The sequence below is a fragment of the Myotis daubentonii genome, chromosome 5, assembly GCF_963259705.1.
Source record: "Myotis daubentonii chromosome 5, mMyoDau2.1, whole genome shotgun sequence".
Lineage (NCBI taxonomy): Eukaryota > Metazoa > Chordata > Mammalia > Chiroptera > Vespertilionidae > Myotis > Myotis daubentonii.
The window spans coordinates 31,643,102-31,669,206 of NC_081844.1; the positions used below are offsets into that span (position 1 = coordinate 31,643,102).

Genomic DNA, 26,105 nt, shown 5'->3' on the forward strand with positions numbered 1-26,105 from the left:
TGGGGCCTCTCCGGCCTCCTGATCTCAGCCCTCACATGGGACACGGAGCCCCAGCCGGCTCCTCCTCTAAGGCCGCTGGTCCCTGCAGTGGGACCTGATTCCTCCGGGGACGTCACCCCTTTTCTGGGGGGGGGGGGGGGTTGTGCCTAACACTGTCTCTTTCTCCATGTGTGTCTCTCCCTACAAAGCCAACGTTCCAGAAAGATCTCTGCTTTCTCTTGTATTCGCTCCCCAAGCCATCTGAGGGCCTGGGCCTCCACTAAATCCAGCAACCGATTTTGAGGCCTCACCTTGGCCCCCCATCCCCAGATGCACCCTTGCCTGAGCCCCCAGGCTTCTTGGATTGGGAGGGCTGGCAAGCCAGGCTCCAGCTCTCAGGCCACCAGTTCTGTGACATCCCCATCCTCCTCCCATCTCCAAAGCAGGGACTCTTCCAAAATACCAACCTCCCATGGCTCCCTGGCAGCCTCCCCTTCACACCCATCTTGTCCAGAATTGCAGCCTTGCCCTCATGCCCCATTCTGATCACTTTCCTTAAAGAGCAACCCCTTGTAGCCCCCTCCCTGTCCTGCTGAAGTTTTCTCTCTAGACCTCTAGCCACCTGACACTATATTTTACGTTATAGCAGCTGGTCATCTCCCAACTAGGATGTCAGCTCCAAGATCTGTGTCTGTCTTGTTCACTGGTATACAATTAAGTGCTCAATAAATATTTATTCAAACCTCGAACCCAGCTAAAGGGCCCCTAGGCCATGCCCTGCTCAGGGTCCAAGGAGCCACCTAAAGTTGCCTTCACCTTTTGGGACCTCTGCTTCCCCAGCTCCGTTGACATGTGAGTCTAAGGGCCCTCTTCTGCCCCCTCTGGTAAAACCAGGAACAGCAGACACTCACTGCGCGCCCACCACTGTGCGGCGCCCTACCTTTAATCACCTCACTGAGTCCCAGTGAGAGCCCAGGGGGTAGGCAGGTCCTGGTGTCCATGTTTTACAGCCAGGAAAACAGACCCAGAGGCTGGGAGGCCCTTGCTGCTGTCCTTCTGCAAGGGGAGGAGGACCCAGGTCCACAGTGTCCCCTCAACACCAGCCCCTCCCCAGTCCTCCGCCTGCCTGGCCCTCCTCCCTCAGCGGCTCAGCGCAGCCAGATGGAAGGGGCCACCTCAATTAATCACCTTGTGCTAATCCTCCCCCCACCCCCAGCGCTGGCTGGGGCCGGCCACTGGGCCTGTGGACACCTGGGCTGAAGAGGGGCTGCTAGGGGTGGTGCGTGCTGAGCAGGTGAGCAAGGCAGGCGTGGGGGGAGCTGGGGGTGCAGGGAGCCCACCAGGCAGAGGACTTGGGGGTGAGGAAGCACTAGGAGCAGTGTCCAGTCTGCTTTCTTGGGGGTCTAGACACAGAGGGAGACAAACAGAAAGATGAAGACGGAGCGAGAGGAAGTCAGGGAGAGTTCCAAGGGAAAGAGGAAACCGAGGTGGGGGACAGACAAAAGTCAGAGGAAGTGCAGACAGAGGGAGAAAATGAGATCATCTGAAACCGACAGAACAGATTTAGGACATTGTGAGGGAAGAGCCCCTTCACATCATACTCCGCACCCAGCAGGTCCTGGGGGTCCCCTGCCCGCCCAGCTGGCAGTCCCTCCTGCGGCCTCACCACCCTCTGTCCTGCTGTACCACCAGGAGGCGGCGAGGAGCCATGTTCCCGAGCCCTGGTGAGGGGCCTGCGGCTGAGGGTGGGGGGCCGGCCCCCTGTGAGGAGGCCCCCAGGAAGCAGCACCGGAGGAACCGCACCACCTTCACCACGTACCAGCTGCACCAGCTGGAGCGGGCGTTCGAGGCCTCCCACTACCCGGACATTTACAGCCGCGAGGAGCTGGCAGCCAAGGTGCACCTACCGGAGGTGCGGGTGCAGGTGAGGGCACCCCTCAATGACCCAGGGAGGGAGCCAGAGCCGATAGGGGCCCTCCCAGTGCACGGGATGCCGCCCGGAGGAGGGGATTTGGGCCTGGGGCTATGACATCTGAGTAGGAGTTTGCCAGCTAGAAAGGAGAGGGGGCATCTCTCTAGGCATCCAAACAGCATGCGCCAGGATGTGCAGGGTTAAGTTAGCAGCTTTCCCGCTGAGCCGGAGCCGGAAAACAAAGCTGAGGAAGAGCTTGTGAGCCACGCTGGCACTTCCTGATCGAAGGCCAGGGAAGACCGGAGGGGCCTGATTAAAGAGAACGGGGAGGAGGAATGAGGTTCAGAACAGACTTAGGTGATGTGATGGGGCCGTGAGGCAGGGCCTCTTCTCTCCGGACAGCCCTGAAGCAGAATAAAAAACATGGCCCTGCAGCCGGTGGGGAGTCAGGTCCCACAGCAGGCAGAACCTGCGAGGCTCGGACAGGCCCCTCCCCACTGCTCTGGGCTGGAAGCACCCTCTTGCTGCTTCCAGGTGTGGTTCCAGAACCGTCGGGCCAAGTGGCGGCGCCAGGAGCGTCTGGAGTCCGGCTCTGAGGCTGTGGCAGCCTCGAGGCTCCCCGCGGCCCCAGCACTGCCCTTTGCCCGCCCTCCGACCATTCCACTGCCTCTGGAGCCCTGGCTGGGCCCCGGGCCCCCTACCAGGCCAGGCCTCACTCACCTCCTGGGCCCAGCCCCAGGGCTGCAGGCAGCCTTCGGGCCTCACGCCTTTGGTCCGGCCTTCATGGAAGGCTTCACTCTGGAGGAGGCATCCATTCGGTTTCTGGCCCAGGAGCACGCACAGGCTCTGGACAGGGCCTGGCCATCGGCTTGAGCTTGGTGCCGACCAGTCTCCCTCTTGGCCAGTCCCGAGGGCCTGGGGTGACAGGTCTCGGCCAAGGTCACGGAGCAGCCCACCAGCAGGCCGGTCCGTCAGTGAGGAAGGAGGCTGCCCATCCCCACCCTCCGTCTGTGCCACCATGCCAGGTCCCCACCCCACCGCACCCTGCCTTTCAGGAGACTGGATAGGAGGCGGCCATAGGACTTGCAGGCCAGGGAGGCGAGGGGGGTTCTGGGTGGCCTCGAGGGCGTCTCTGCCCCTCCTCGGGCCTCGGCGCCCCGTCTGTCTAAGGGAGGTGCGCGGGTGGGTGGATTCGGAGGCTCTGGGACTGTAAGGCTGGAATCGGGAGCCACCAGGACCTTAATTCTTCGTCATTGAATCTAAATCCCTGCTAATCTTTCACCAGCAGAGCCACCCAGCTCTCAGGGCCTCCCTCTCCGAGAAATAACTAACAGCAGAGCAGCTCACGTCCAGCTGCTTCCGTGCTCGGTGTGCTCCTGGCCGGAGCCCCTCAGGTGAGGGTCAGCCCCATTTTACAGGGGGGTAACTGAGATGGAAGCCAGTTCCCTGAGGCCACAAAGCCAAGAGGGACTCACGCATTGCCTGACTCCACTGCCCCAGGCATCACTGCGTCCCTGCTGGCTTTGGAAGTAGTTGGACCCAGGCCGGGCCTAAGAGGGAACTAGCCTGAGGCTGGGCAAATATTGTCCATCCTTATCCTTGTTCCCTCCATGATTCAGAGTGTGGCTTATGTCCCCATTGACCAGAGACCCTGTTACATCTCCCAGCCCAGCGAGGGTGGGATGGGGCATTTGTTCTGTCAACTCACCTCACTAATTCATCCATCCATTCATCCAGTAAGCAATAGGGCCCTCGGTTTGGCTCAGTGGATAGAGCATTGGCCCGAGGACTGAAGGGTCCGGGTTTGATTCTGGTCAAGGGCATGTACCTTGGTTGCAGGCTTGATCCCTGGCCCCTGTCAGGGCCTGTTTGGGAGGCAACCAAGCGATGTTTCTCTCTCACATCGATGTTTCTCTCTCTGTCTTTCCCCCATCCTTCCCTTCTCTCTAAAAATCAATGGAAAAATATCTTAAAAAAATATCCTAGGGTGAGGATTAATGACAACAGCAACAACAACAACAAAAATCCAGTAAGCGATAGGGACACAACACTAAACAAAACAGATAAAAATTCCTGTCCTAATGAGCCACTCCAGTGGGAGAGACAAGATGCACAATTAAAAAATAAATAAAACATGAAACGCCAGCTGGTGGTGAATGCTAGGGAGGACAACACTGGGAAGGGCAAACGGGCGCGGCAGGTGCTGCAGTTTAACATGGTGGTGAAGGAGGGCTCATGGAGGTGAACTCAGAGCACACACTGGAGGAGAAGGAGGGAGCCATGGGGACACCTGGGGGACAGCGACCCAGGCAACAGGCATAGCAAGTGCAAAGGCACTGGGGCAGAACCCAGAGGGGTATTGGAAGAGCATCGAGGAGCCTCTGTGCCACATGGAGCAGAGTGAGAGTGAGAGGGAGGTGAGGGCAGGGAGGCGATGGGGGCAGGGCAGGCAGGGTCTATGGAAGTTACAGCTTTGATTTTACCCTAAGAGTGAGTCATGGGAGGGTTGGGATAAGCCGCATGCCCAGGGCGGGCCACCTGGGAGGGTAGGTTTTCAATAATCCCCTTGGCAAAGTCCTCCCAAGCTGATAAAGGCTCCTTTTCCTGGGACCAGGCAGAATTAGCTGTGGGGACCCCACCCTCCCCAGCCAGCATGTGGACCCAGAGGCTGAGGGTGGTGCCAACCCTCCAACCCCATCTCTGAAGGAGAGGTTGAGGCCACAGCAGGGAGGGTGGGACCTTACAGGTACTGCTTAGTGGATTCCCGCCCCCAGCCTCCTCCAATCTGGTGGGCACTGGCCTCATCCCCGGGACCCTGTCTTGGAGACCCAGCCCTCACAGCCAGGCAGGGCAGGAGTTAGGGCCACCCAGAGCTGAGGTTCTCACTGGGGCTGTGGATCATGTTCACGTACGCCACGTACACTCCAGGATGGTTGGTAGGCCTGTGTCCCTGGGCTCACGTGAGTGGCCAATGAAGATGACCCCTGTGACCTTGGCAGGAAGGAAAGGGAAGCCCTTCCATCTGGCGAGGCTCGCTGAACTGGGTAGGACGGTGTCAGTCAGGAGCCCTGGAGCCACCCCTGCCCTAGAGAACTACCTACTGGGGGTCAAATGGACACAGAGGGAGAAGAGAGCCACACAGCTGAGTACGGAAGCATCTGGATCCAACCATGCCTGAAGCGAGCCCTACCCCTGGGCAGTTCAGTTCCGGAAGCTGGAAAATTCTGTTCTGCTTCACACAGCTCGAGTCAGGTTTGAATCCCAAGAGAAGTTTTGGTAGAAAAACCTCCCACTTGAGGGGTTGAGGCCTCCTGGGCAGTGCTAGAATTCCAGGAATCAGGCTAAGAAGCCCAGGGAAGCCTGGAGGCGAAGATGGACCTACAGAAGCCCAGCCAGTGACTCGGAACCACTGTGTCTGAGGAGGTGCCCACCTCCCTGCCACACGCTCCACTTCCCAATGGCCCAACATCGGACGGCACTGAGTAGCATCCAGGACCTGCCAATGACAACCCCCGAAGAGGTCTTTATTGGTCCCTACGGCCATGACCCAGCTTCACTGTGGAGGCCACAAAGAACACAGGTAAGAAAAAGTCTGTTTTCTCCAGGAAAAGTCTTTCATGGGGCAGAATGGGGAGGTGTTGTGCCCCTCTGGGGTCCTCCTCGGGGGCCTGGCGAGGTCCTTGGTGAGTCAGGGTGCTTCAGTCCCTCCTCCACTAAAACTTCCGGTTCTTGCTCAGCCGGTTGTGGCGCCAGATATTGTGTTTCCGCAGCAGCCGCCAGTACTCCCAGGACTCAGGGTCCAGCTCCTCCAGCTTCTTGGGGGGGCCCACATTCATCTGGAACAGCCTGATGGGGTACGGGCAGGAATCAGGGCTGCCCAACAGCCATCCACAACTCCTGGGCCCCAAGTACCTTGGGCAGAGGCAATGCCGAGGCACTGGCAGGTCTGGGGTCCCTGGGCTGTGATCTCAGGGTGGTCCCTCACCTTCCCTGAGCCAGGTTTCTGGCTGTGGAACAAGGGGGCACCTCCATCCCAATAGTGCTGATGTCTGAGGTGGGCACATGCCAAGTCTTCTCCTGCCTCCTGGCCACTGTCCATGCTGTGCACCTGTAATGCCTCCACTCCCACTCAACCTTTCTGCACCTTCCCCAGCTTTAAGGATCAGCAACTGTCAATGGTTTCCATGCCCTGCTATTGCTCTCAAGGCCAAGAGCAAAACTGAAATCCCTGCAGCCCCCAGGACCTGCCAGGACTGGGTTCCATGACCTCCCTGCCCTATCTACCCCTGCTCTCCACCTTGTCCCTAAAAACCAGGTACAATACTGCCCCAGGGCCTTTGCACTGGCTGTTCCCTTGCACCCACTCAGGTCTTCACTCATGCATTGCCTCCCGAGGGAAGTCCTCCCCAAAACCTCAGATCTGATCAGGCAGGCACCTCCTCACCTGGTCACTGGTTTTCCCCACTCTCCAGCCTGGCCCACTCACCACTCAGGGTACTCGGCATCCGGCTTCAGGACCACGTCCTGGCCCTCCTTGTAGATGTTAACACCCATGGCATGCGTGGTGAGCCGGACAGGGTCTGTGCACACCTCTGGGTCCTTCAGGACATCACTGACCACACCGCTTTTGCCGCCTTTGACCCCCTTAAGAACTGGAGTGGGGAGGAGGTAAGAGTTCAGCCCGGTTCAGCCCAGCTCCACCCTCTGGAGGCCAGCCTTGCTTCTCTGCCCCCAGGCTCTCAGGGTGGCCCCAGGCCCTGGCCGGCCCCTGTCTTCAGCACTCAAATGATTTTCAGTTGGACATGGATACTGCAGTAAATGACACTGATGCTCCGAGTGACCAAGTCACTCCTTTTCAATTCTGTTTTGATTCTTTCTGTTTATCTCACAAAGAAAGTGCTGCTACGTCTCTTTAAGACCTAACATATATTTGGCAATTCCTTCTTTCAACAAAGATCAGGCATGGTGGTATCCAGCTAAAATTCAAATAACTTTGTTTTGGTTTTGCTTAAGTGGTCAATACTTGGACTCCTCGAGTTTCTGGTGATGACATGCAAAGGGTCACACAGTCATTTAGGGGAAGAGACAGGATTGGGAAGCAAGTTCCTGACCTTACCCCACCTTCCCCGCTCCCCAAGAAAACAAACCCACGCCTGCGCAGTGAAGCGCGTCTGCTCCACGTAAGTCACACCGCCGTCCCTGGCTGCTCAGCTTCAGGCTGGTGCCTGCTCAGAGTCCAACTGAGCCCTACGTCCCTCAAACTGCGCCTGCGCGTAAAACCTAGCGGCAGGCCACTTCCCGCGGGGGCCTTGATTCTAAGAACCACCTCCCCAACCAGCGCCTGCGCAATGCAAATTACCCCATGTCCTCACTGTTCCCATTTTGGTCTCTCTTAACCCAGCTCACCTGGTTTCTTGGCATAATCCCGGACGAGGAGTCTTCCAGGAGCGGCGGGGTCCGGGAGCTCCCGAGGCCGCCAGCCAGCCCAGGTCCGCGTAGCCCCGAATAAGCGTCTGGCCGCCATGACGTACGCCGGCTGCCTGCACGTACACGTTTTTTGAGACGTCAGCAGCCACAGGGTGCTTGAGCGATAGAGGCTCCTAGAGATTCCTGGGAAATGTAGTATTTCAGCCTAAGACCTACCTTCTTTGATATATTACTGTATGAGGCGATTTTAAAGGGGTGTTTCATTGACTTCTTGCCCTTCTTCGGTTATTTACTTTAAAGATCACACCTTATACATTCCTGATTCTATTCAATGCGCAAATACCCAAAGCCTAAAGGTCTATTAGATAGTAACAGGTTCATATTCCAGCCCAATTGTTAAATCCTTAACTGGCTTGACTTTGTTTAATCCTCACAATTACGAGATATTACCTCTCCTATTATTATTACCAATTTATAACTGAGGAAACTAAAAATTTAAAAAAAGATAAATATAATTGGGAAAACCAAGGTTCAGGGAGGAAACGTTAAGCCAAGGTGCGTCATTCAGCCTCCCTACTGTGAGCCAAATGGGAAGTCTGTATACAATTGGGTCCCCACGCTACTTCCGCTGTCTCTCGGACCTAGAGTCTAAAGAGACCATCTCTCATTCTCTGTTAGTATTTTCCAGTCTCATATCTTCCCATAGGCCATCCCTTGGAATAACGACCACAGTCGTAGGAAACCGATAGCGATTATTAACCCCATTTTGCAGTTAAGGAAACAGGCCCAGAGGCCAGCCCCGATTCCCACGCTACGTAAACGGAGGCTTGGGATTCGAACTTGCAGTTCTGATACCTGGCGCCCCCGCGCGGCGAGGTTGGCTGGAAGAACTACATTTCCCAGCAGGCTCCGCAAGGGAGCGCATGCCCAGTAGGCCGGGAGACCTGGGCAGCTCTGCCGGCGCCCTGACCAGGAAAGGTGAGCGACGGGCCGCTGGGAAGACCCTGGCGGCCAGGGATGTGGGGCCGCTGCTGGTGAGGCCGCCTCGGTTTGCGAAGTGAGTGTCTTGGAGGGGCAGAGCGGGGCCTGGGGCCGACGCCTGCGGCTACGGGTCGGAAGTCCTGAATCTTGGGTCTGCATAAGGATTGGGTTCTTAGCTTTAGACTCAGACCGGATCTGAGGTCCGGGTCTTAGTCTGCGGGTCCATCTTGAGCGTGGCATTGGAGGTTTTGAGATTAGGGTCGGCTTTCTGGTGTCTTGGGTCTCCAGTTTTCAGTCTGAGGTCCTGGGTCTAAGTCTTGGGTTGGGTTCTTGAGTCCAGGATCTCTGGGACCTGCACCTGTTGGGTCTGTATAGCCAGGGTGTATCTCCAGCCTGGGTACCACGTCCCGGGGGAGAAAGACTTAGAAGAGTCAGGGCTGCGGTGAACAGGTTCCACGATGGGGAGAAGTCAGGGTTGACACCCGGGATGTCACACTGCCTTACAACTGCTCACTCTGTGCCTCAGTTTCCTCATCTGTAAAATGGGAATCATAGCAGACCTTACATTGCAGGATAGGTGGGATTAAATTATGTGTTATATATAAACAGCCCCCAGCTAACACCTAGCACCAAGTTGGCACCCAGGAAATCTCATCTTTGAATCTCTTTCAGATGCTGGCCTGAGCCTGGATCCAGGCCTTGAATTCCTGACAACTCCCCCACCCCCTCCAGGGCCTCTGGCCATGGACTTGGAGGAGCCCAGGGACACACATGCGCCCTCTCAGGACCACAGTCCTGACTGCCAGTGGGACCCAGTGCCAGGAGGCCCGTGCAGCCCGAGTCAGATGGAACTTGACGGGCCAAACGTCCAGGATCTGGCACAGCAGTTGGAGGCTCTGCCGGGTGATCTGGTGGGCCTGTCCCCAGATGGACTCCCCTGCCCCCTGCACATTGCCACCGGTCATGGCCTGGCCTCCCAGGACGTGGCTGATGCCCATGGGCTCTTGTCTGCTGAGGCTGGCAGGGACGACCTGCTGAGCCTTTTGCACCTCGAGGAGTGCCCTCCTTCCCAGCCTTGTCCCAAGGAGCCTCCAGACCCTGCTCCTCACCTATTACAGCCCCCTGAGGACCCAGATGGGGATACTGGTTCCCCAGAATGGGCAGAGGGAGCCTGTGCTGAGCAGCATGGCCGCAAGAGCTCAAGCAGCTCCCCGGAACCCTGGCTGGAGACGGTCCCTCTGATTGCTCCTGAAGAGCGGCCTGCCAGTGCCCAGGTAGTGCTTGCCCCAACCCCCAGACCTTCTCTGCTGCCAGGAGCCAAGCCAGGGGGACTCAGTCCTGCTCCTCTTTTATCTTCTTCTAGAGCCCCAAGACCGCGGCTTCATACCCTGCCTTCCAGGAGGGTGAGTGTCCCACCCACCCTGCCCCCAGGAACCTAGGGGTTTCAGAACAGCCTGAATCAGGCTCCTGAAATCTGACTCAGAGTTTGCCAGTAAGGAGTTGCTTCTAGAGAGGCTCTGAGAATGGTTTTAGGTTGATTCCTGAAGGCCTGAGAGAAGAGAGACAGCTTTGGGAATGTTCTAGAATGAGTAGAAGACAGTACGACAGGCTGGGGTATTTGTGGCACTCTGTTCTAGAGCCGGGGTTGGCAAATTACTGTCTGTGGACCAACTCTGGCCCACACCTGTTCTGGTATGTCTTGTGTGCTACAATGGCTTTTGTATTTGTAAGTGCTTGGAAAACCCAAAAGAAGCGCAGCATTTCTTGACACGTGAAAATAATAATGCAATTCAAGTTTCTGTGTCCACAAATAAAGTTTTATTGGGGCACCATCATATCTATTCGTTTATATATTGTCTCTGGTGGTTTTTGTGTTGCAACAGAGACCACCTGTCCCACAAAATAAAAATAATTTACTGTTTGGCCCTTTGCAGGAAAGTTCGCTAATCCCTGCTCCAAAGGCATGGGAAGAACCAGTTTTGACCATCTGGAATATTCTAGAATTTCCCCCAAAACTATCTGAGGCTCTATGTCAAAAGCAAAGTCTATGGTTGTAAAAAGAGGAGATGGTTTAGACCTATAGTTCCAAGAAGGTTCTAGAGTTGTTGGTGGAGTTATAACTCACCTAGGGAGTTCCAGAACTGGGCATTGTGCCTGTGGTTCTAGGTGAAGGGAACCTGGGCTCCTGTGTGTTCTGGAATGATGAACAGAGCTGTATGGTTCTAGTCAGACTGGAAGTTCTAGAACCATAGGGCGAATAGAAAGTCTCTGTGGCTCTAGACCAGTAGGAGATATCCTAGAACTAAGCAGAGCTGTCCAATTCTAAAGGAGTCATCAGAAAGTTCTAGAGGGGTGCCATACAAAATAAACACAGTGTGAGCTATATATGACTTGAGGTTTTCTAGTTATGGCTCTGGCTGGGTAGTTCAGTTGGTTAGAGCAGTGGTTCTCAACCTGTGGGTCGCGACCCCTTTGGCGGTCGAACGACCCTTTCACAGGGGTCGCCTAAGACCATCCTGCATATCAGATATTTACATTACGATTCATAACAGTAGCAACATGACAGTTATGAAGTAGCAACGAAAATAATTTTATGGTTGGGTCACAACATGAGGAACTGTATTTAAAGGGCCAGAAGGTTGAGAACCACTGGGTTAGAGCATCGTCCTGATACTTTGCCAAGATTGTGGATTCGATCCCCAGTCAGGGCACACATAAGAATCAACCAATGAATGCATAAATAAGTGGAACAGCAAAATCATTGTTTCTCTCTTTTTCTCTCTCTCAAATCTATAAATTAAAAATGTATATATTTTCTAATTTTAAACAGGTAAGGTTAATAGCTCATTTTAATTAACCCAATGTATTTAAAATAACATTTTAACATATAATTAACATTTTACAATTATTTTACTTTTTGTTCATATTAGAGCTAAAATTCAGTGTGCATTTTGTATTTAACAACACATCTCAATCCAGACCCGCCCCATTTCAAGTGCATCAGGCCCACGTGTGCCCGGTGGCTGTGACATTGGATCATTCAGTTCTGGAACCCAGAGCAGAGTTGTTGTTGTTCCAGAATGCTTAGGTCATGAAGGACAACAGGCAGAGATATCTGTGGTTTAAACTCACACACAGGAGTGGGGTTTACTTCACTGGGGCCTACACCTGTGGTTCTAAAACAAAAAAAGCAATAGCTATTGGTTAGAACATTCTAGAACTGCTGGCAGAGTGGTTGTCTGGTTTTATGTTGCTCAGGGGATTCTAGAGCCATGGGGGCAAAGCTTTGTGTGTCTCTGGGCTGGTTTGGGGGAATTCTAGAACCATGCCCAGAGTTGTTTGTTTCTGGATGTTCAAGTAATTCTCAGAATCCGTGAGTGCGTCTGTGGTCATGAGTTATTGAGGGGATTCTAGAACCGTAGGAAGAGCTGCCTGATGCTGTGATGATTAAGAAATTCTGGAATCATGGAGTGGAAAAGTCTGATTCTGGAGTGATGTAGGTTTCTAGAACCCCTGACAGAATCCTGCGGTTTGAAACCTGTCAGGGAGTTCTAGAGACATAACTCAGAGCCATCTGGGCTTGTGGACAGCGTGAGTTTTAGATTTCTCCCCGAGTGGGCTGTTCCATGACTGCGGAGTAGAGTTTTCCACCGTTCAGTACGGATAGGGGAGAATTCTAGACTAATGGGTAGAGCTAATTACCGCCAGATTGATTCAGGGGGGATTCCAGAACCATTGAGTGGGATTGACCACAGTTCTATAGTGTTGCCGGTTTTAGAAATGGGAGTGGGACCATCTGGTTCTAGTCTAATCATGGAATTCTAGAAACATAGTGTGGAGGTTTCTGTTAGCACTAGTGCTGGGGTTTTGTTGTTGTTGTTTTTATTGATTTGAGAAAGAGGAAGGGAGAGGGAGAGAGAGATAGACACATCAATGATGAGAGAGAATCATCGATCAGCTGCCTCCTGCACGCCCCCTACCGGGTATCAAGCCCACAACCCGGGTATATGCCCGAACCAGAAATGGAACCTTGACCTCCTGGTTCATAGGTTGACGCTAACCACTGAGCCACGACGGCCAGGCGACCAGTGCTGGTTTTGGATCTAGCTGTGCTGCTGGACTCACAAAAGCCCCTACCTCTGCCTGGGAATCTTAGACGTGGACAGAGCTGGCTCTAGGGTGCCGGACCACACGGTTCTAGATTTCCGAAGGCCAAGCCGCTGGGTGTGTCTCCCGCTGGTGGGATAGTTCTGGGAAAGTGGGCAGACCTGTGTGAGTCAGCAGTACCAAGTCATGAGAGCGTAGATCTCTCTGTGCTTCCAGACTATTCAGACAGCCAGAACCCTGGACCAAACCCATGAGGGTGGACAAGCCTGGCCGGGGCTCTCGGGCTGACCTGCCTCCGCTGTTGCCCTCAGTATCAGGTCCCTGTGACCATGAAGACCTCTGTGATGGTGTCATATTTGGGGCCAAATACCTGGGCTCCACCCAGCTGGTGTCCGAGAGGAACCCGCCCCCCAGCACTCGAATGGCGCAGGCCCAGGAGGCCATGGACCGCGTCAAGGTGAAGCCAGGGGCGGGCAGGAGGGTGGGTGGGCAGGCAGGCTACAGACTAGGTCCTCCAAGGCCCGGGAGCCTGATGGGGCAGAGGCTGGGTCTCTGGGTTCCTCTACCTCCCTCCCCACCCCCACAGGCCCCTGATGGGGAGACCCAGCCCATGACGGAGGTGGACCTCTTCATCTCCACCAAGCGGATCAAGGTTCTGATGGCCGACTCCCAGGTACAGGGCTCAGGCCCCGTCTCTGGTGCCTGGTGGGGGGGCTCCACGGAGACCTCCGCAGCCTGCCCAGGCCTGATCTCCCCCACCTCCAGGAGGCCATGATGGACCACGCTCTGCAGACCATCTCCTACATCGCGGACATCGGCAGTGTGCTGGTGATCATGGCCCGCCGGCGGCTGGCCCGGCGCCCGGCATCCCAGGCCCATGGCCACCGGCTCTACAAGATGATCTGCCACGTTTTCCACTCGGATGATGTGAGCAGCTGGGCTCCGGTGTCCGGGTGCCCGCACCCTCCTGTAAAGCCCACTGCCCTCGCTTGTCCTCCGTGCTGGCAGGTCCCTCCATCCCTCCAATAGGTCCCACATATTCCCGTTTTTCCCGTAAGACTGGAGGCTGGTGCCGAATCCCGAAACCTTCCCTGCCCCGGGCCTGTCTCCCGATTTCCTAAGACAGTGGCTATTTTCCCAAAATCCTTGTAGGCTGTCTCCTGGGAATCTTGTCCTAGGTGGGTGGGTGGGTTGGACTCTGACGATGTCAGGGGATTTGGGGGACCAGAAGGAGGGTGGGACACCCCCGGGAGCTGCTGCCCCTCCTCCACAGGCCCAGCTCATTGCTCAGGCCATCGGCCAGGCCTTCGCGGTGGCCTACAGCCAGTTTCTGCGGGAAAGCGGCATTGACCCCAGCCAGGTGGGCACCCAGCCAAGCCAGGGGGCCACGGGCTCCGGCTACCTCCACAATGGGGACCTCGACCACTTCTCCAACAGCGAGAACTGCAAGGAGGTGAGCGAGCGGGTGGGCCACCCCCTTCCTGGCCCCCACCGAGCGGCCCTCATGTCCGTCCCGCCCATGTCCTCTCCTAGGTGGTCATCGAGAAGCGCCAGGGTGAGGGCTTGGGCGTGGCCCTGGTGGAGTCAGGCTGGGGGTCCTTGCTGCCCACGGCCGTCATTGCCAACCTGCTGCATGGGGATCCCGCTGAGCGCTCGGGGTCCCTCAGCATCGGGGACCGCCTGACTGCCATCAACGGGACCAGTCTAGTGGGGCTGCCACTGGCCAGTGTCCAAGCTGCCATACGCGTGAGTCCTGGGGGGCAGGGGCCAGAGGGGCTGGCTTAGGGGCCCCAGGCGGCAGGCCTGTCTCCCACGGATCTGGGAAGGGTACAGAGGTACCTGCTCTGGACAGGTCCCTGGGACCCAGCCCAGAAGGGACATGGTAGAATCCGACCAGCTCCTATGAGCTTAGGGAAACAGGCTGGGAGAGGGGAAGTCACCCTCCAGGGCGACCTCCCTGGTGCAGGAGCAGGATCGGAGTGCAGGCGGCTAGAGGCAATGCCAGCAGCGTTTCCCGTCGGCCATGAGGCAGCAAGTGTGTTCTTGAGTCTGGAACCCTGTTGCCCAAGTAGGGAAAGCGAGGCTCAGGAATGAGGAGGGACCCGGCCAGGTCAGAAGAGGGTCTGACAGTCCACGCAGCATGCCACTAAGTGCTTGTAACCCTGCCTGGTAGACACTTTAGAACTTGCTTTTGACCATGAGGACACTGAGGCCCAGGGAGTCAGAGAGGCGAGAGGTCACACAGCTCCGACCCCGAGGCCATCCGACTCCCATCTGTGTTCTTAACTGCTTCTTGGGGGTCTTCTAGAATCTAGAGCAGTGATAGCGAACCCTTTGAGCTCAGTGTGTCAGCATTTTGAAAAACCCTAACTTAACTCTGGTGCCGTGTCACATAGAGAAATTTTTTGATATTTGCAACCATAGTAAAACAAAGACTTATATTTTTGATATTTATTTTATATATTTAAATGCCATTTAACAAAGAAAAATCAACCAAAAAAAAATGAGTTCGCGTGTCACCTCTGACACGCGTGTCGTAGGTTCGCCATCACTGCTCTAGAGCCTTGACTCCAAATCTCCATTTTCCGGGTGGATAAACTGAGGCCCAGAGGAGGCCGCAGCTTGCCAAGAGGTCCAGCAGCCCCCCGGAAGCCCAGCTAGGCCAACAGCCCCTGTCCTGCACAGGAGGTCAAGTCCCAGACGTTGGTGACCCTCAGCATCGTCCACTGTCCGCCAGTCACCACGGCCATCATTCACCGGCCCCACGCCCGCGAGCAGCTGGGGTTCTGCGTGGAGGACGGCATTGTGAGGCCCCAGCCCCGAGCACTGTGTTGGGGGTGGGCAGCCCCGAGCACGGCCCCCTGAGCATCGTGGCCCCTTCCTGTCCCGTCAGATCTGCAGTCTCCTCCGGGGCGGTATCGCTGAGCGTGGGGGCGTTCGCGTGGGACACCGAATCATCGAGATCAACGGACACAGTGTGGTGGCCACACCACACGCCCGTGTCATTGAACTGCTCACCGAGGCCCACACTGAGGTGCGTGGGCAGTGGGTGGGACTGGGGGTGACCTCCCACCAACCCGGGCCCACCCCAACCCCACGCCTCCTCTCTCATCCCCCAGGTCCACATCAAGACCATGCCAGCCACCACCTATCGCCTGCTCACAGGCCAGGAGCAGCCTGTATACTTGTGACCAGCCACCCCCCACCACGGTGCCTTAGCCCCGCTGGCCCTGGGACTCCAGTCGCGGCGCCTCCCTGGCTAGCGGGGGCCGCAGAGGATTCTTGGCTCTGTATTATTTTCTGATGTAAAAAAAAAAATTAAAAGCTTATAAAGTGGATCAGGTCTCGGATCAGGGTGCGTGGGGTTAAGAGCGGAAAGGCAGGACTTAACTCTGGCTCCCATGTCCTTCCTGGAAGCCACTAGAAGCCAGTGCTGTGAAAATATTTATTAAAGACCAGGTGGAAAGAGCAGGGTTTGAGGTTCTGTATGGGAAACTGAGTCCGAGCTCCTGGGAGGAAAAGGGAGGGTGACCAGCTGCCACCTGGGAGGGGCTCATATGTCAGTGGCTGGGCCCCAGTCATAGCCATCTTCATCAGAGGACTCCACATGTCGGGCTTGTGTAAACTTTTTCCTCACAGCTTCGCGCGCATATGTCCTGGGGGTCAAGAAATAGAATAGAGGCTGCGAATGAGGAGGGAGTGGACTTACCATTAACTGAGGCTGACTGTACTAGGCACACTGGCTGTGGACAGAGATGAGCGAGGCTGGGCATTTGGGGTTGGGTTACTAATGAGCTCCTTCACAGCCGTCAAAGCCCCAGCTCCACTGTCCCTCCTTCAGGAAGCCTTCCCGGTCTTCCCAGAGAGAGGATTCCATCTCCCATGGCTCTGACTATCTTGCTACCAGGACAGGAGCGCCACCAAGGCATAGCCTGGTTCTAGGTCTCCTTCACCACCATCCAAACCCTGAGTCCCAGAGGAAGGGTTGAGGGGCCCCAGTCTGGAGTACAGAGGCTCTTACCGAATGCTTTCCTGTCGCCGCTGACCCTGTGGGTGGCAGCTGTCCACCTTGGAGAGGGAGAAAACAGGTTAACCCCCCAAAAGTAGGATACATCGGGGTAACCACCCCCATCCCACTTCCCCACCTTCGCCCAGGCAATGCTACCCGCAAGCTTTCTTCTTGCCCCCACCACAAGTCTACAACTCATCCCCAATTTTATTATTTGTTATTTTTTATATTTTCTTTATTGATTTCAGAAAGGAAGGGAGAGGGCGAGAGATAGAGACATCAATGATGAGAGAGAATCATCCATCGGCTGCCTCCTGTATGCCCCCTAATGGGTATCAAACCGGCAACCCAGGCATGTGCCCTGACCAGGAATCGAACCGTGACCTGGTTCATAGGTTGATGCTCAACCACCAAGCCACACTGGCCAGGCTCATCCCCAGTTTTAAATGAAAAAATAGGCTGGGACAGGGGAAGGCCTCGGCTATCACTAGCCTGTTAGCAAAGGGGGAATTGGGTTTCCCATCTGTAAATGCTTCGGAGGACTGTCAGTTTCTAAATGAGTTCGCACATGTGAAGTGCTTAGGATGGTGCCTGCCCCTAAGTAGGCTGCATGGTCGGTTGAGCAGGTTGGGCACTGCACAGCCCCATAGATTTGTACATCTTTCCATTTCCCTAGAGAGGGTCTGGAGGAAGGGGGATCTATGTCAAATTCACAGGCACTACAGGTGCTGAGGCAGCCCCACTAGAATAAGAACTAAATAAATACATGTTATTGTTCAATATCCAGCTGTGAGCAGGGCTTGGGCTAAGTGTGCTGAGTTTAAACAACCACCCTGTGATGTCCAGACTTTTAGCATCTACCCTGTATCCCAGATAAGGGCACTTCATGCACAGAGATTAAAATATTTGCTATAAGTGATCCAGCAGTTCATAAGCATAGGTCTGGGTCCCAGCTATTGATCTGATCAGAGACGTTTCTGTTTGTTTACATCATGGCAGAAAATAGGGTTCCCATGTGTCTGCACCATCCCCAGACCCTTGCCAGGGCCACCCCACATCCTGCTCACCTGGGCCCCTCGGTGGCCTGAGGAACTCCCATGATCCTGCAGGCTCTCGGGTTTTTCCACGAGCACAGGCTCCGAGGACCGGCCCAGGGCTGGTGCTGGGGGCCCCTCGTCCACGTCTGTGTGGGGCCCGCCCTCACCGTCCGTGTAGCCCTCGCCATCCGTGTAGCCCTCGCCATCTGTCTCGTAGTCACTGTTGACCCGGCTGTCACAGCTCAGATCCGCGGAGCTGTCATTCAGGCCACGGTGAGGGAGGTCCAGGTTGTCCTCCAGGGAGCCGTCTAGCTGTGGGTGGGTGTGGTCTGGCTGAGCCAAAACCCCCAGCCCAGGCCCTCCTGGATCTCAGACCAAACCCAGACCCAGGACACCATCTTTAAACTCCAGTCTCAAACCAGGTGAGACCCTTGCCCCGCAAGTTGAGGCTTAACCGTTGACCCCTGGGTGAGTTCTGACCATTGACCCTTTGCCTGAGCCCCCAAATTTAAGTTGAGCCCCAGCCCCTGAATCCACCCCCAGTCCCCACATTGAGTCTCCCAATCCCATCTCACCTCAGGGACCAGATCCAGACCCTGATCTCAGGTCAACTCTTGGCCTTGGCTAAGCCCCTGAGCCCTCGCCGAGCCCTGCACCCAAACAGAGGCTCCACACCCTGGCCGGGTACCTGGTCCTCGGCTGTCCAGATGGGCCGCATCTGCTGCTCCCGGATAATGGCCTTGAGCTCCTGGTACCAGCCGTCACTTATGCCTTGCAGGGAGATGGTGGCTGCGGGGAGGGGGCGTCAGTGCGACGAGACTCGGGCCAGACCCCGGCCTCCCCGGGCTCGCGCTCCCTTCCTACCCGTGAAGAGGTGGTCGCTGTGCTTCCACAGCTTCTGGGCTTGAGCGTAGAGGCGGCGGGTGCTGCGGCGGGAGGCCGGCGCCAACCACTGGCGCAGAGCCTTGAGGGCCGAGCGGCTCTCAGGGGCGCAGAAGACCACGATGGGGTAGTACTGCACGTAGTTGAGGCGCTCCACGGCCGAGGGTGTCACGTCTAGGAGCGCATGCTTGTCCTGCGCAGGGCCCATGGTGGGGGCAGTGGGAGCGGAGAAGAGCGGAGAGAGAAACACACCCAGAAACAGGCCGGAGAGACAGGTGAGGAATCACAGGGAGGTTAAGGGTCAGGTCAGAGTGGACCCCACCCTGGCACATCCACAGGCCAGCATGTTGGAGGTGGGGTTGGTGGTAACCCAGGCCACAGCGTCTGAGGCCCGGAGCCCCAGCTGGAGTCTCTCTACCTTCCCTGGGCTGTGTGTGACTCTGGGCAGGCTCTGTCCCCCTCGAGCCCTCACATCACAAAACCTCTGGAGGGGGCTCCATGGGAGACCACACTTGCAGGGAGTAGGGAGAGAACAGATTGGATCCTGGGCCTCCGGTTCCCCATCCATGAAATGGGACCCTGCTTACCTTCTCCGCGATCACCCGCACGGTGTCCAGTTTGATGATCTTAGACGGCCTGTCCGTCCTCAACACGCTCTCTGTGGAGTGGAGAGGCAACGGCAGCTTCAATAGGGTAGTTCCCTAGCCCCGCAAACTCATGCCTATCTGTCCCTTCCCTGCTCAAGAATACACCGTGGCTCCCCATTGCCCTCGAGAAGAATCCTAGCAGCAGCAGCAGCATGTCGTGCCCGACACTGCCGATCTGTGCCCCCTCCTGACCTCGGCCCTCTCCTCCTCCTGAGGAGGCGGCTGTTACTGGCCCAGCTAGCAGGTGGGGAAACAGTCTCGGGAGATAAGGTCACCAGCTCAGAGTCACGGAGCCAGTGGTTGCCAGGGACGGGAGCCTGATGCAGAGTCTGTGCTCCAGACAATTGCTCTCCCAGGCTTGGTCCGGACTCTAGGCCTTGGTTTGGGCTGCGGTGACTCAAAAGAAGCTCCTTTTAAGTGTACAGCTCGGTGGCATTAAGCACTACTGTGCAGCCATCGCCTCCATCCGTCTTCAGAACTTTCTCATCTTCCCAAACTGAAACTCTGTCCCCATAAAACACTAATTCCCCCAGCCCGTGGCTCCCACCCTCCACTTCCTGTCTCTATGGAGCTGACTCCTCCAGGGCCCTGTGAGTGGAATCACACAGTATCTGTCCTGCGTCTGGCTTATGTCACTGAACATAATGTCTCAAGGTTCATCTACGTTGTAGTGTGGGCCAGAATTTCCTTCCTTCTAAGGCTGAATAATATCCCATTGTCTGGATGAACCGCATTGTCTTTATCCATTCATCTGTCCATGGACGCTTGGGTGTTTCTGCCTCTTGGCTAGACGGCCTGTCAGTCCTCAACACGCTCTCTGTGGAGTGGAGAGGCAACGGCAGCTTCAATAGGGTAGTTCCCTAGCCCCGCAATAATGCTGCTGTGAGCCTTCATGTTCAAGTTTCAGCTTTCGGTTCTTTCCATGTGTCACAGAAAAGTTAACTTCTTTTCAACCATGTAAAATATGTAAATACCATTCTTAGCAGGCTGTCTAAAAATAGCTAGTGGGCCAGATTTGGCCTGGAAGATGTAATTTGTTGACCCCAATTCTAGCTTGTTTCTGTAAGTTGTTAATTTTTGGTCTCCTTGTTCGATGCTGTGTCCATAGCTCAGTGAATAAATCTCCTGAACAAAGGAAAGAACAGCAGGCACATTGGCTCCATTGGCATTGGCTGTCTGTGTTAAGAAGAACTCTGAAGCTCTGTCCAGCCACAGTGCCAGGATTGATTGAGGATGTCTGCTGGTGGCTCCTGTTTTACTCGTAGCATCCAAACAGCATCAGCAGCAGCCCCTCTCAAGCTGCCTCAACCCCAGGGGCTGGGGAAAGGTTATGAAATGGTTCACCAACAGGGTTGCCAAGGAACCTGGTTTCTCACCTGCGATTTCAAACTGGTCAGGCATCTCAGCAGTCAACTTCTGCATCGCAATGTCTGCCACGGGTCCCAGGATCACCACTGGGCGCTTGAAATTGGCTGAGGGGCCAAGAAACAATGACAAGAGTCAGGATCCCTTTTGTGGCAAAGACTGCTAGGTTCTTGCACGACCACTTTCTACCTCCCCTGTAGTATCATATCTAGCTAGGCCTACGGTTGGTCAGCTAAGACTACATCTACCAGCCTCCCTTGCAGCTAGGGATGGCCATGTGACTAAGTTCTGGCCAATGGGGTGCAAGAGTAACTAACGTGTGCAATTTTGGGTTGTATCCTTCAAGGAAAGGGATGAGCCCTCCCCATCCTCTTTCCCCTTCCTGCTGGCTAGAATGTGGGTATGGGTGTACCATCTTCGACCACACAGGCAAAAAACAAACAAACAAACAAACAACAAAAACAAGACAAAGGAGCCTGGATCCCTGAGACTGAAGCAGCCAGACCACACTCAACAGCTTACGCTGGGACTGTTACTGGAAATAGAAGCTGTCTTTAATGCAGCTGTCACTTGGGGTCTCTGCTATAGCAGTGGAATCTAGCTAACTCAGTGGTCAGCAAAAGTACAACTTGAGGGCCACATTCAGCCCACTGCGTGTTTTTGAAGTTTTATTGGCACAGTCATGTCGATTTATTTACGTGCTGTCTCTGGCTGCCTTCCCGAAAAGTAGAGCAGTTTTGAAAGAAACTATCTGGCCCACAAACTCTAAAATAGTTACTGTCCGGCCCTTTGCAGGGAGAGTTTTGCTGAACCCGGACTAACTGACAGACATTTTCACCAAAGGAAACAGGTGCAGAAGAAATCTTGGCGGGAGGAAAGTGAGTGGCCAGCCCTCTCCTTGCGCCTTCTCGTTTTCTCCTCTCCTTCCAGGCCCATCTCACTCTCTTAAAAGCTCAGTACATTCAGATTTCTAACCTTTCATTGGCTGGGGGTAGAAATGAAGTACATGGCCTTTGATTTTTAAGTCTTTTTGTCTGGATGTTGGTGCAGCTGCTGGAGAGCAGCTGAGTCCTTTCTCCTCCTGGGTGAATAGCGAGCTCTTCCCAGCCTCCCGCAGTATTTTTTTCTAAAGTCTCTGCACCTGGCTCTAATCCCTTCTTCCCTGAGACTGGGCCAGAGCTTAATCTCTCCCCTTCCTGGGTTGGAGAAGGCTGTTCCCCTCCCCTTTCTCGGGTAGGGAAAGGCTCTTTGTGCTGTTTTTGTGCTGGTGTATTTTTTTAAAATTGTGGTAAAATTATACATAACATGAAATTTACTTTATTAATCTATACATTGTATTAGTCCGTTCACAATGGTGGGGTACCTCCTATGAGTGGAATCAGATAGTATTTGTCCTGGGCCTGGCTTCTTTCACTGAGCATAATGTCCTCAAGGTTCATCTCTGTTGTAGCAGGTGTCAGAATGTCCTTCGTGTGTGTGTGTGTGTGTGTATGTGTGTGTACACGCGTGCGCGCCCAAACCCAGGAGGATTTTCTTCCATTTTTAAGGCTGAATAATATTCCATTGTGTAGGTGAACCACATTGTGTTTATCCACTCATCTGTCCATGGACACTTGGGTGTTTTCACCTCTTGGCTATTGAGAATAACGTTGCTATGAACCTTTATGTTCAAGTTAGTTGCAGCTTTTAGTTCTTTTCATGCATCACAAAAAAATTTTAATGTCTTTTCAACCATTTAAAATTGTAACTACCATTCTTAGCAGGCTGTGTAACATTTGAAAGGGGGCTCATCTAAACCAAGATGTGCTGTAAAAACACACACCAGATCTCAAAGATTTAGTACAAAAAAAAAATATTGTGAAATAGCTCATTGATAATTTTGTGTGGATTATCTCTTGAAATATATTTTGGTTAGAGCATGTTTAAAAACATTATTGCCCTGGCTGGTGTTGCTCAGTGTTTAGGGGGTCGGCCTGCGCATAAAAGGGTCACGGGTTCCCAGTCAAGGGCATGTACCTGGGTTGCAGGTTTGATCCCTGGCCCCAGTCAGGGTGCATTTGGGAGGCAACCAATCGATGTATCTCTCTCACATCCATGTTTCTCTCTTTCTCGCCTTCCCTCCCTCCCTTCCATTCTCTCTAAAAGAATCAATGGAAAAAATATCCTCGGGTGAAGATTAACAAAAAATGATATAGTGTATTAAAATTATTTTCAGCCATTTCTTTTTATATGTGGCTGGCATATTTCTATTGGATATAGGAATTAATTTTTAAGGAAGGAAGCCCTTTCCAGTCCCCTCTGTGCCCTAAAATCACCTAAAGTGGCTGTTTTTGGTGGAAGGAGAGAGGTAAGCATTGTGGCCTCTGACGGCTACACTAGAATGTCTGCAGGCCCCTCAGCCTGGGTCCCACCTTCTCGAAGCACCACACGTTCATACGGTGGGTAGTGACCCTGCCTGGTCAGATCCGACAGGTCCTCGCGGCTCCGATGGCTGGTCTTCTTGGCTCCCCGACGAAAACCCCGTAGTCGCCAGAACTCAGCCCGTCCGCCAGAGCCCGCCGAGGCCCCAGGCCCAGGCGCCACGGCCCGCTGGGCGGCCTCCAGACTGGCCAGCTGCTCTGCCCTGGGGAGAAGGGAGGGGAAGGAGCACTGGGATCAGCGCAGTCACAGCCCCAGAGACGACCCCGTCCCCGTGCAGGGCCTGCACACGTCACCTCACATGGTAGAGGGACTCTGCAGAGGGGATGAAGTGAAGGCCCCCGAGATGGGGGTGACCCTGGATTCCCCGGGGGCCCAACGTCATCACAGGGTCCTCATAAGAAGAGGCAGGAGAATTATGCTCTAGCCGGCTGTGCTCGGTGGTTAGAGCGTTGGCCACAGACTGAAGAGTCGTGGGTTCAATTCCAGGCAAGGGCGTGTACCTCGGTTGCTGGCTCAATCCCTGGTCCCAGCCGGGGCACATGCAGGAGGCAACTGCTCAATGTGCCTCTCTCACATCGATGTTTCTCTCTCTCTGTCTATCCCCCTCCTTTCCACTCTCTTAAAAAAAAAAATATCCTCAGGTGAAGATTAACAAAAAAAGAAAAAGAAGAGGCAGCAGGGTGAGTCGGAGATGGAAGAGGCTGTGCTGCTGGCTGTGACGCTGGAGGAAGAGCCGAGAGCCTGGGGTGTGGCGCCTCTAGGCGCTGGAAGAGGCCGGAAACGGTGCCCTCCGGAGCCTCCAGGACCAGCCCACACCTGGACTGCAGCCCTTAAGCGGTCATTTTGGGGGGTTTTGTGTGTGTGTTGTTAATCCTCACCTGAGGATATTTTTCCACTTCCATTGATTTTTAGCGAGAGTGGAAAAGAGAGGGAAAGACATCAATGTGAGAGAAACACATCGATTGGTTGCCTCCTGCACCAGCCTTGACCAGGGCCTGGGCGGGGGAGGAACCTGCAAACGAGGTACGTGCCCTTGACCAGAATCGAACCCAGGACCCTTTGGTCTGCAGGCCGACTCTCTATCCACTGAGCCAAACCGGCCAGGGCTAAAGCGTTCGTTTTGCATTTCCGACCTCCAGCATCTGTGTGGGTTGAAGCCACTGCATTTGTACTGATGCCTTGCAGCAGCCCTGGGGGACCTGTACAAGCGCGACTGCACGCCCAGAGCCGTCTGCGCATCGCCTCAGGTTGGACCACCAACATCGCTAAGAAGTGAGAGTGGGGCGATGGAGGCTGGGGGCGGCCTGGCGGAGGGCGGCAGTGGTCCCCACCTCTTCTGGTTGGGAATGATGCCGCGCTCCTGCTCCCGGAGGTCACGACCCATGCGCACCGCGAGCCACTGGCCCCCGCGCGTGTGGCCCTGCCCCGGGCCCGGGTACAGCGTGTCCAGCACGTGGAAGACGTCGCCGCGGGTAAAGCCCAGGCCGTAGGGTGGGCTGGGCTCCAGCTCGAAGTGTGTGCGGATGTAGAAGGAGTCACCCACGCGGGACTGCACCATCTTCCGGAAGACTGCGGACAGGGAGAGGCTCTGAGCCGGCGGGCTTGCTGCCCGGACCTTTCCCTTCCCGGGACTGGGCCTCCCGCTGGGCCACGCGCGGCTCCCGGCCCCACTCACTGTCCTGCTTCCGCTGCGTCACCAGCTCCACCTCCTCGCCCAGTGGCAGCCCCAGCAGGACCTGCACAGCCTCCTCCCGAGTCAGGTTCCGGAAGGGCACGTCATTCACCTGCCGGGGATGGGGGAGGGGGAGGGGGTGAAGCTCTGGGCACAGCTCACCCCCAACTCCAAGGGGCCAGTGATGCGGGACAGCTGACGGGGGCAGGGAGGCATCGCCGGGGGCAGCACAGGCATCAGACACACGGAAGACTTGACCGGAACCCAGGGCACGGGAACGGGAAGCGGCACACACATAACCGAGGCGTGGTGGGTCATCACGGCAATGGTGACAGTGGTGGAAATGCGGTGACACCCCAAGGAGCCACAGTCACAGGCTCGTGGCCGGGACAAAGATGTATAGACACAGACAGTGCCCAGGTCACAGACACCAGGGTTATGGCAAGGACAACAATATGCGGACCCAGACGGCGGGCCACACCTGCTCTCAGACCCGGGGGAGGACACAGGCTGTGACAGACTCAGAGCATCGCCCAATATGCCAGCATGCCCACCACCAGCCACCTGCAGAATCTGATCTCCTTCCTGGATGCCCTGCTCCTCAGCCGGGCTGCCCTCCTGCACCCCCGACACGAAGATGCCCACGTCGTTGCCTCCAGCCAGCTTCATCCCGATGCTGGTGCCCTTGTAGAAGCGGACCACCCGGGAGTCGGGGCTGTACCTGCAGGGGTGGCAGAGGCAGGTCCGTCCAGAGTGGGCAGAGAGGCGATCCCCTGGGCATCCCTGGGAGCTCCCCGCTCCCTCCGGGCCTCAGTCTCCCAAGTAGCTGCGCAGGGACCCGTGATGGTCCCACCAACACACCGGGCCTGGGACGGGGCCCGGATGTGGGAGTTTCCCGCCGGTGGGCTTTTCCTCGTGCACGTACCCGCGGTCCTCCATGCTCTGGCGGCTGGGCACCCTGTAGATGTCATAGCTGCTTTGCCTGGGGGTGTCTGAAAGGGAGCAGCCGGCCTGTTTCCAGCCGCCAGACCTCTGCCACAGGGGCCCCTACCCCATGGTGGGCCGTCACCCAGCCCTCCGTCCTTCCCCGGGAACTGTCTCTGACCTTGCAGGCCCATGCCAGCTCTCCCACTCCGCCTGGCTCAGCGTCACCACTTGGGATTAACACAGCCAGAGGAGGGGTGCTCAGCGTCCCCACCCACCCACCCTCCGTGTACCTGGTTCCAAGGTGGTTCTGGAATCCACAGAACTGTTCCGCCGAAGCTGGGGGCTCTCCCTGGTGGGGAACAGGTGGGCGTGAATGTCAAGGGGTGACTTTTAGAACTGTCGTTTATCCGAACTCAGATTCAAATCTTGGTTCTGCCCTTCTGTGGCCGTGTGATAGCAAACCGACGGCTCAACCTCTCTGAGCCTCGGTTTCCTTCCCTGAGCCCTGGGGGTGGCTGAGTGGCGTGAAGCCTCCAGGGAGGGCTGGTCAAGGTGAAAGGAGCCTGGGACAACTAGTCATGTTATTGCTTTAATATTAGCGGAAAGTTCCAGAGGTTGCTGTGGACTAAATGTGTGTGTCCCCTGCAAATTCACAAGAGGTCGAAGCCCTAACCTCTACTGGGATTGTGTGAGGGGGCAGGACATTGGGAGTGACGGCGTTTAGCTGAGGTGATGAGGG

The 26,105-nt window shown here is 55.6% G+C and overlaps 4 protein-coding genes and 1 long non-coding RNA gene across 10 annotated transcripts in view; 3 read left to right on the forward strand and 2 right to left on the reverse strand.

The window, feature by feature from the left end:
* The first annotated feature begins 1,474 nt into the window (after window positions 1-1,474).
* RAX2 (retina and anterior neural fold homeobox 2) lies at window positions 1,475-3,246 on the forward strand. Its single transcript, XM_059697185.1, has 2 exons — window positions 1,475-1,903; window positions 2,426-3,246. The coding sequence occupies exons 1-2, from the start codon at window positions 1,688-1,690 to the stop codon at window positions 2,762-2,764; spliced, it is 555 nt and encodes a 184-aa protein (XP_059553168.1). The 5' UTR covers window positions 1,475-1,687; the 3' UTR covers window positions 2,765-3,246.
* A 2,145-nt stretch (window positions 3,247-5,391) lies between these two features.
* MRPL54 (mitochondrial ribosomal protein L54) lies at window positions 5,392-7,449 on the reverse strand. The gene is made up of 3 exons (XM_059697187.1): window positions 7,298-7,449; window positions 6,378-6,543; window positions 5,392-5,737 (listed from the first exon to the last, which is right to left on the reverse strand). The coding sequence occupies exons 1-3, from the start codon at window positions 7,413-7,415 to the stop codon at window positions 5,605-5,607; spliced, it is 417 nt and encodes a 138-aa protein (XP_059553170.1). The 5' UTR covers window positions 7,416-7,449; the 3' UTR covers window positions 5,392-5,604.
* Window positions 7,450-8,159: 710 nt separating this feature from the next.
* On the forward strand, window positions 8,160-15,744 carry APBA3 (amyloid beta precursor protein binding family A member 3). 2 transcript variants are annotated; one of them, XM_059697176.1, is made up of 11 exons: window positions 8,160-8,296; window positions 8,972-9,573; window positions 9,663-9,702; window positions 12,718-12,863; window positions 12,993-13,079; window positions 13,172-13,333; window positions 13,680-13,859; window positions 13,940-14,152; window positions 15,092-15,211; window positions 15,300-15,440; window positions 15,526-15,744. In XM_059697176.1, exons 1-11 carry the CDS (start codon window positions 8,242-8,244, stop codon window positions 15,595-15,597), a joined length of 1,818 nt encoding a protein of 605 aa, XP_059553159.1. In that variant the 5' UTR covers window positions 8,160-8,241; the 3' UTR covers window positions 15,598-15,744. The 2 variants fall into 2 exon arrangements, with proteins under 2 accessions (XP_059553159.1, XP_059553161.1); XM_059697178.1 differs by having other exon boundaries at window positions 8,244-8,375.
* Window positions 9,709-11,126, forward strand: LOC132235199 (uncharacterized). The gene is made up of 2 exons (XR_009452997.1): window positions 9,709-10,723; window positions 10,944-11,126. It is a non-coding gene; the product is annotated as an uncharacterized LOC132235199 (long non-coding RNA).
* Window positions 15,745-15,837: 93 nt separating the features above from the next.
* Window positions 15,838-26,105, reverse strand: part of TJP3 (tight junction protein 3) — a 30,762-nt gene continuing 20,494 nt past the window's right edge. For all 5 annotated transcript variants that reach the window (XM_059697163.1, XM_059697161.1, XM_059697162.1 and 2 more), the window contains 13 exons: window positions 25,657-25,715; window positions 25,365-25,431; window positions 25,004-25,160; window positions 24,443-24,551; window positions 24,099-24,336; window positions 22,758-22,969; window positions 20,358-20,453; window positions 18,922-18,992; window positions 18,317-18,527; window positions 18,141-18,241; window positions 17,483-17,764; window positions 16,428-16,474; window positions 15,838-16,062 (listed from right to left, as the gene is read on the reverse strand). In XM_059697163.1, the coding sequence (XP_059553146.1) occupies window positions 15,960-16,062; window positions 16,428-16,474; window positions 17,483-17,764; window positions 18,141-18,241; window positions 18,317-18,527; window positions 18,922-18,992; window positions 20,358-20,453; window positions 22,758-22,969; window positions 24,099-24,336; window positions 24,443-24,551; window positions 25,004-25,160; window positions 25,365-25,431; window positions 25,657-25,715 (1,753 nt within the window). In that variant the 3' untranslated portion in view covers window positions 15,838-15,959. The remainder of the gene's footprint in view (window positions 16,063-16,427; window positions 16,475-17,482; window positions 17,765-18,140; window positions 18,242-18,316; window positions 18,528-18,921; window positions 18,993-20,357; window positions 20,454-22,757; window positions 22,970-24,098; window positions 24,337-24,442; window positions 24,552-25,003; window positions 25,161-25,364; window positions 25,432-25,656; window positions 25,716-26,105) is intronic.

Coding starts and splice junctions, on each gene's coding strand:
- RAX2 (XM_059697185.1), top strand. CDS start 1,688: ATGTTCCCGAGCCCTGGTGAGGGGCCTGCGGCTGAGGGTGGGGGGCCG. Junction 1,904..2,425: donor TACCGGAGGTGCGGGTGCAG/GTGAGGGCACCC, acceptor TGCTGCTTCCAG/GTGTGGTTCCAGAACCGTCG.
- MRPL54 (XM_059697187.1), bottom strand. CDS start 7,415: ATGGCGGCCAGACGCTTATTCGGGGCTACGCGGACCTGGGCTGGCTGG. Junction 6,544..7,297: donor GGATTATGCCAAGAAACCAG/GTGAGCTGGGTT, acceptor TCCCCACTCCAG/TTCTTAAGGGGGTCAAAGGC. Junction 5,738..6,377: donor GATGCCGAGTACCCTGAGTG/GTGAGTGGGCCA, acceptor GTACCCCATCAG/GCTGTTCCAGATGAATGTGG.
- APBA3 (XM_059697176.1), top strand. CDS start 8,242: ATGCCCAGTAGGCCGGGAGACCTGGGCAGCTCTGCCGGCGCCCTGACC. Junction 8,297..8,971: donor CGGCGCCCTGACCAGGAAAG/GTGAGCGACGGG, acceptor AATCTCTTTCAG/ATGCTGGCCTGAGCCTGGAT. Junction 13,080..13,171: donor TTCTGATGGCCGACTCCCAG/GTACAGGGCTCA, acceptor CCCCACCTCCAG/GAGGCCATGATGGACCACGC.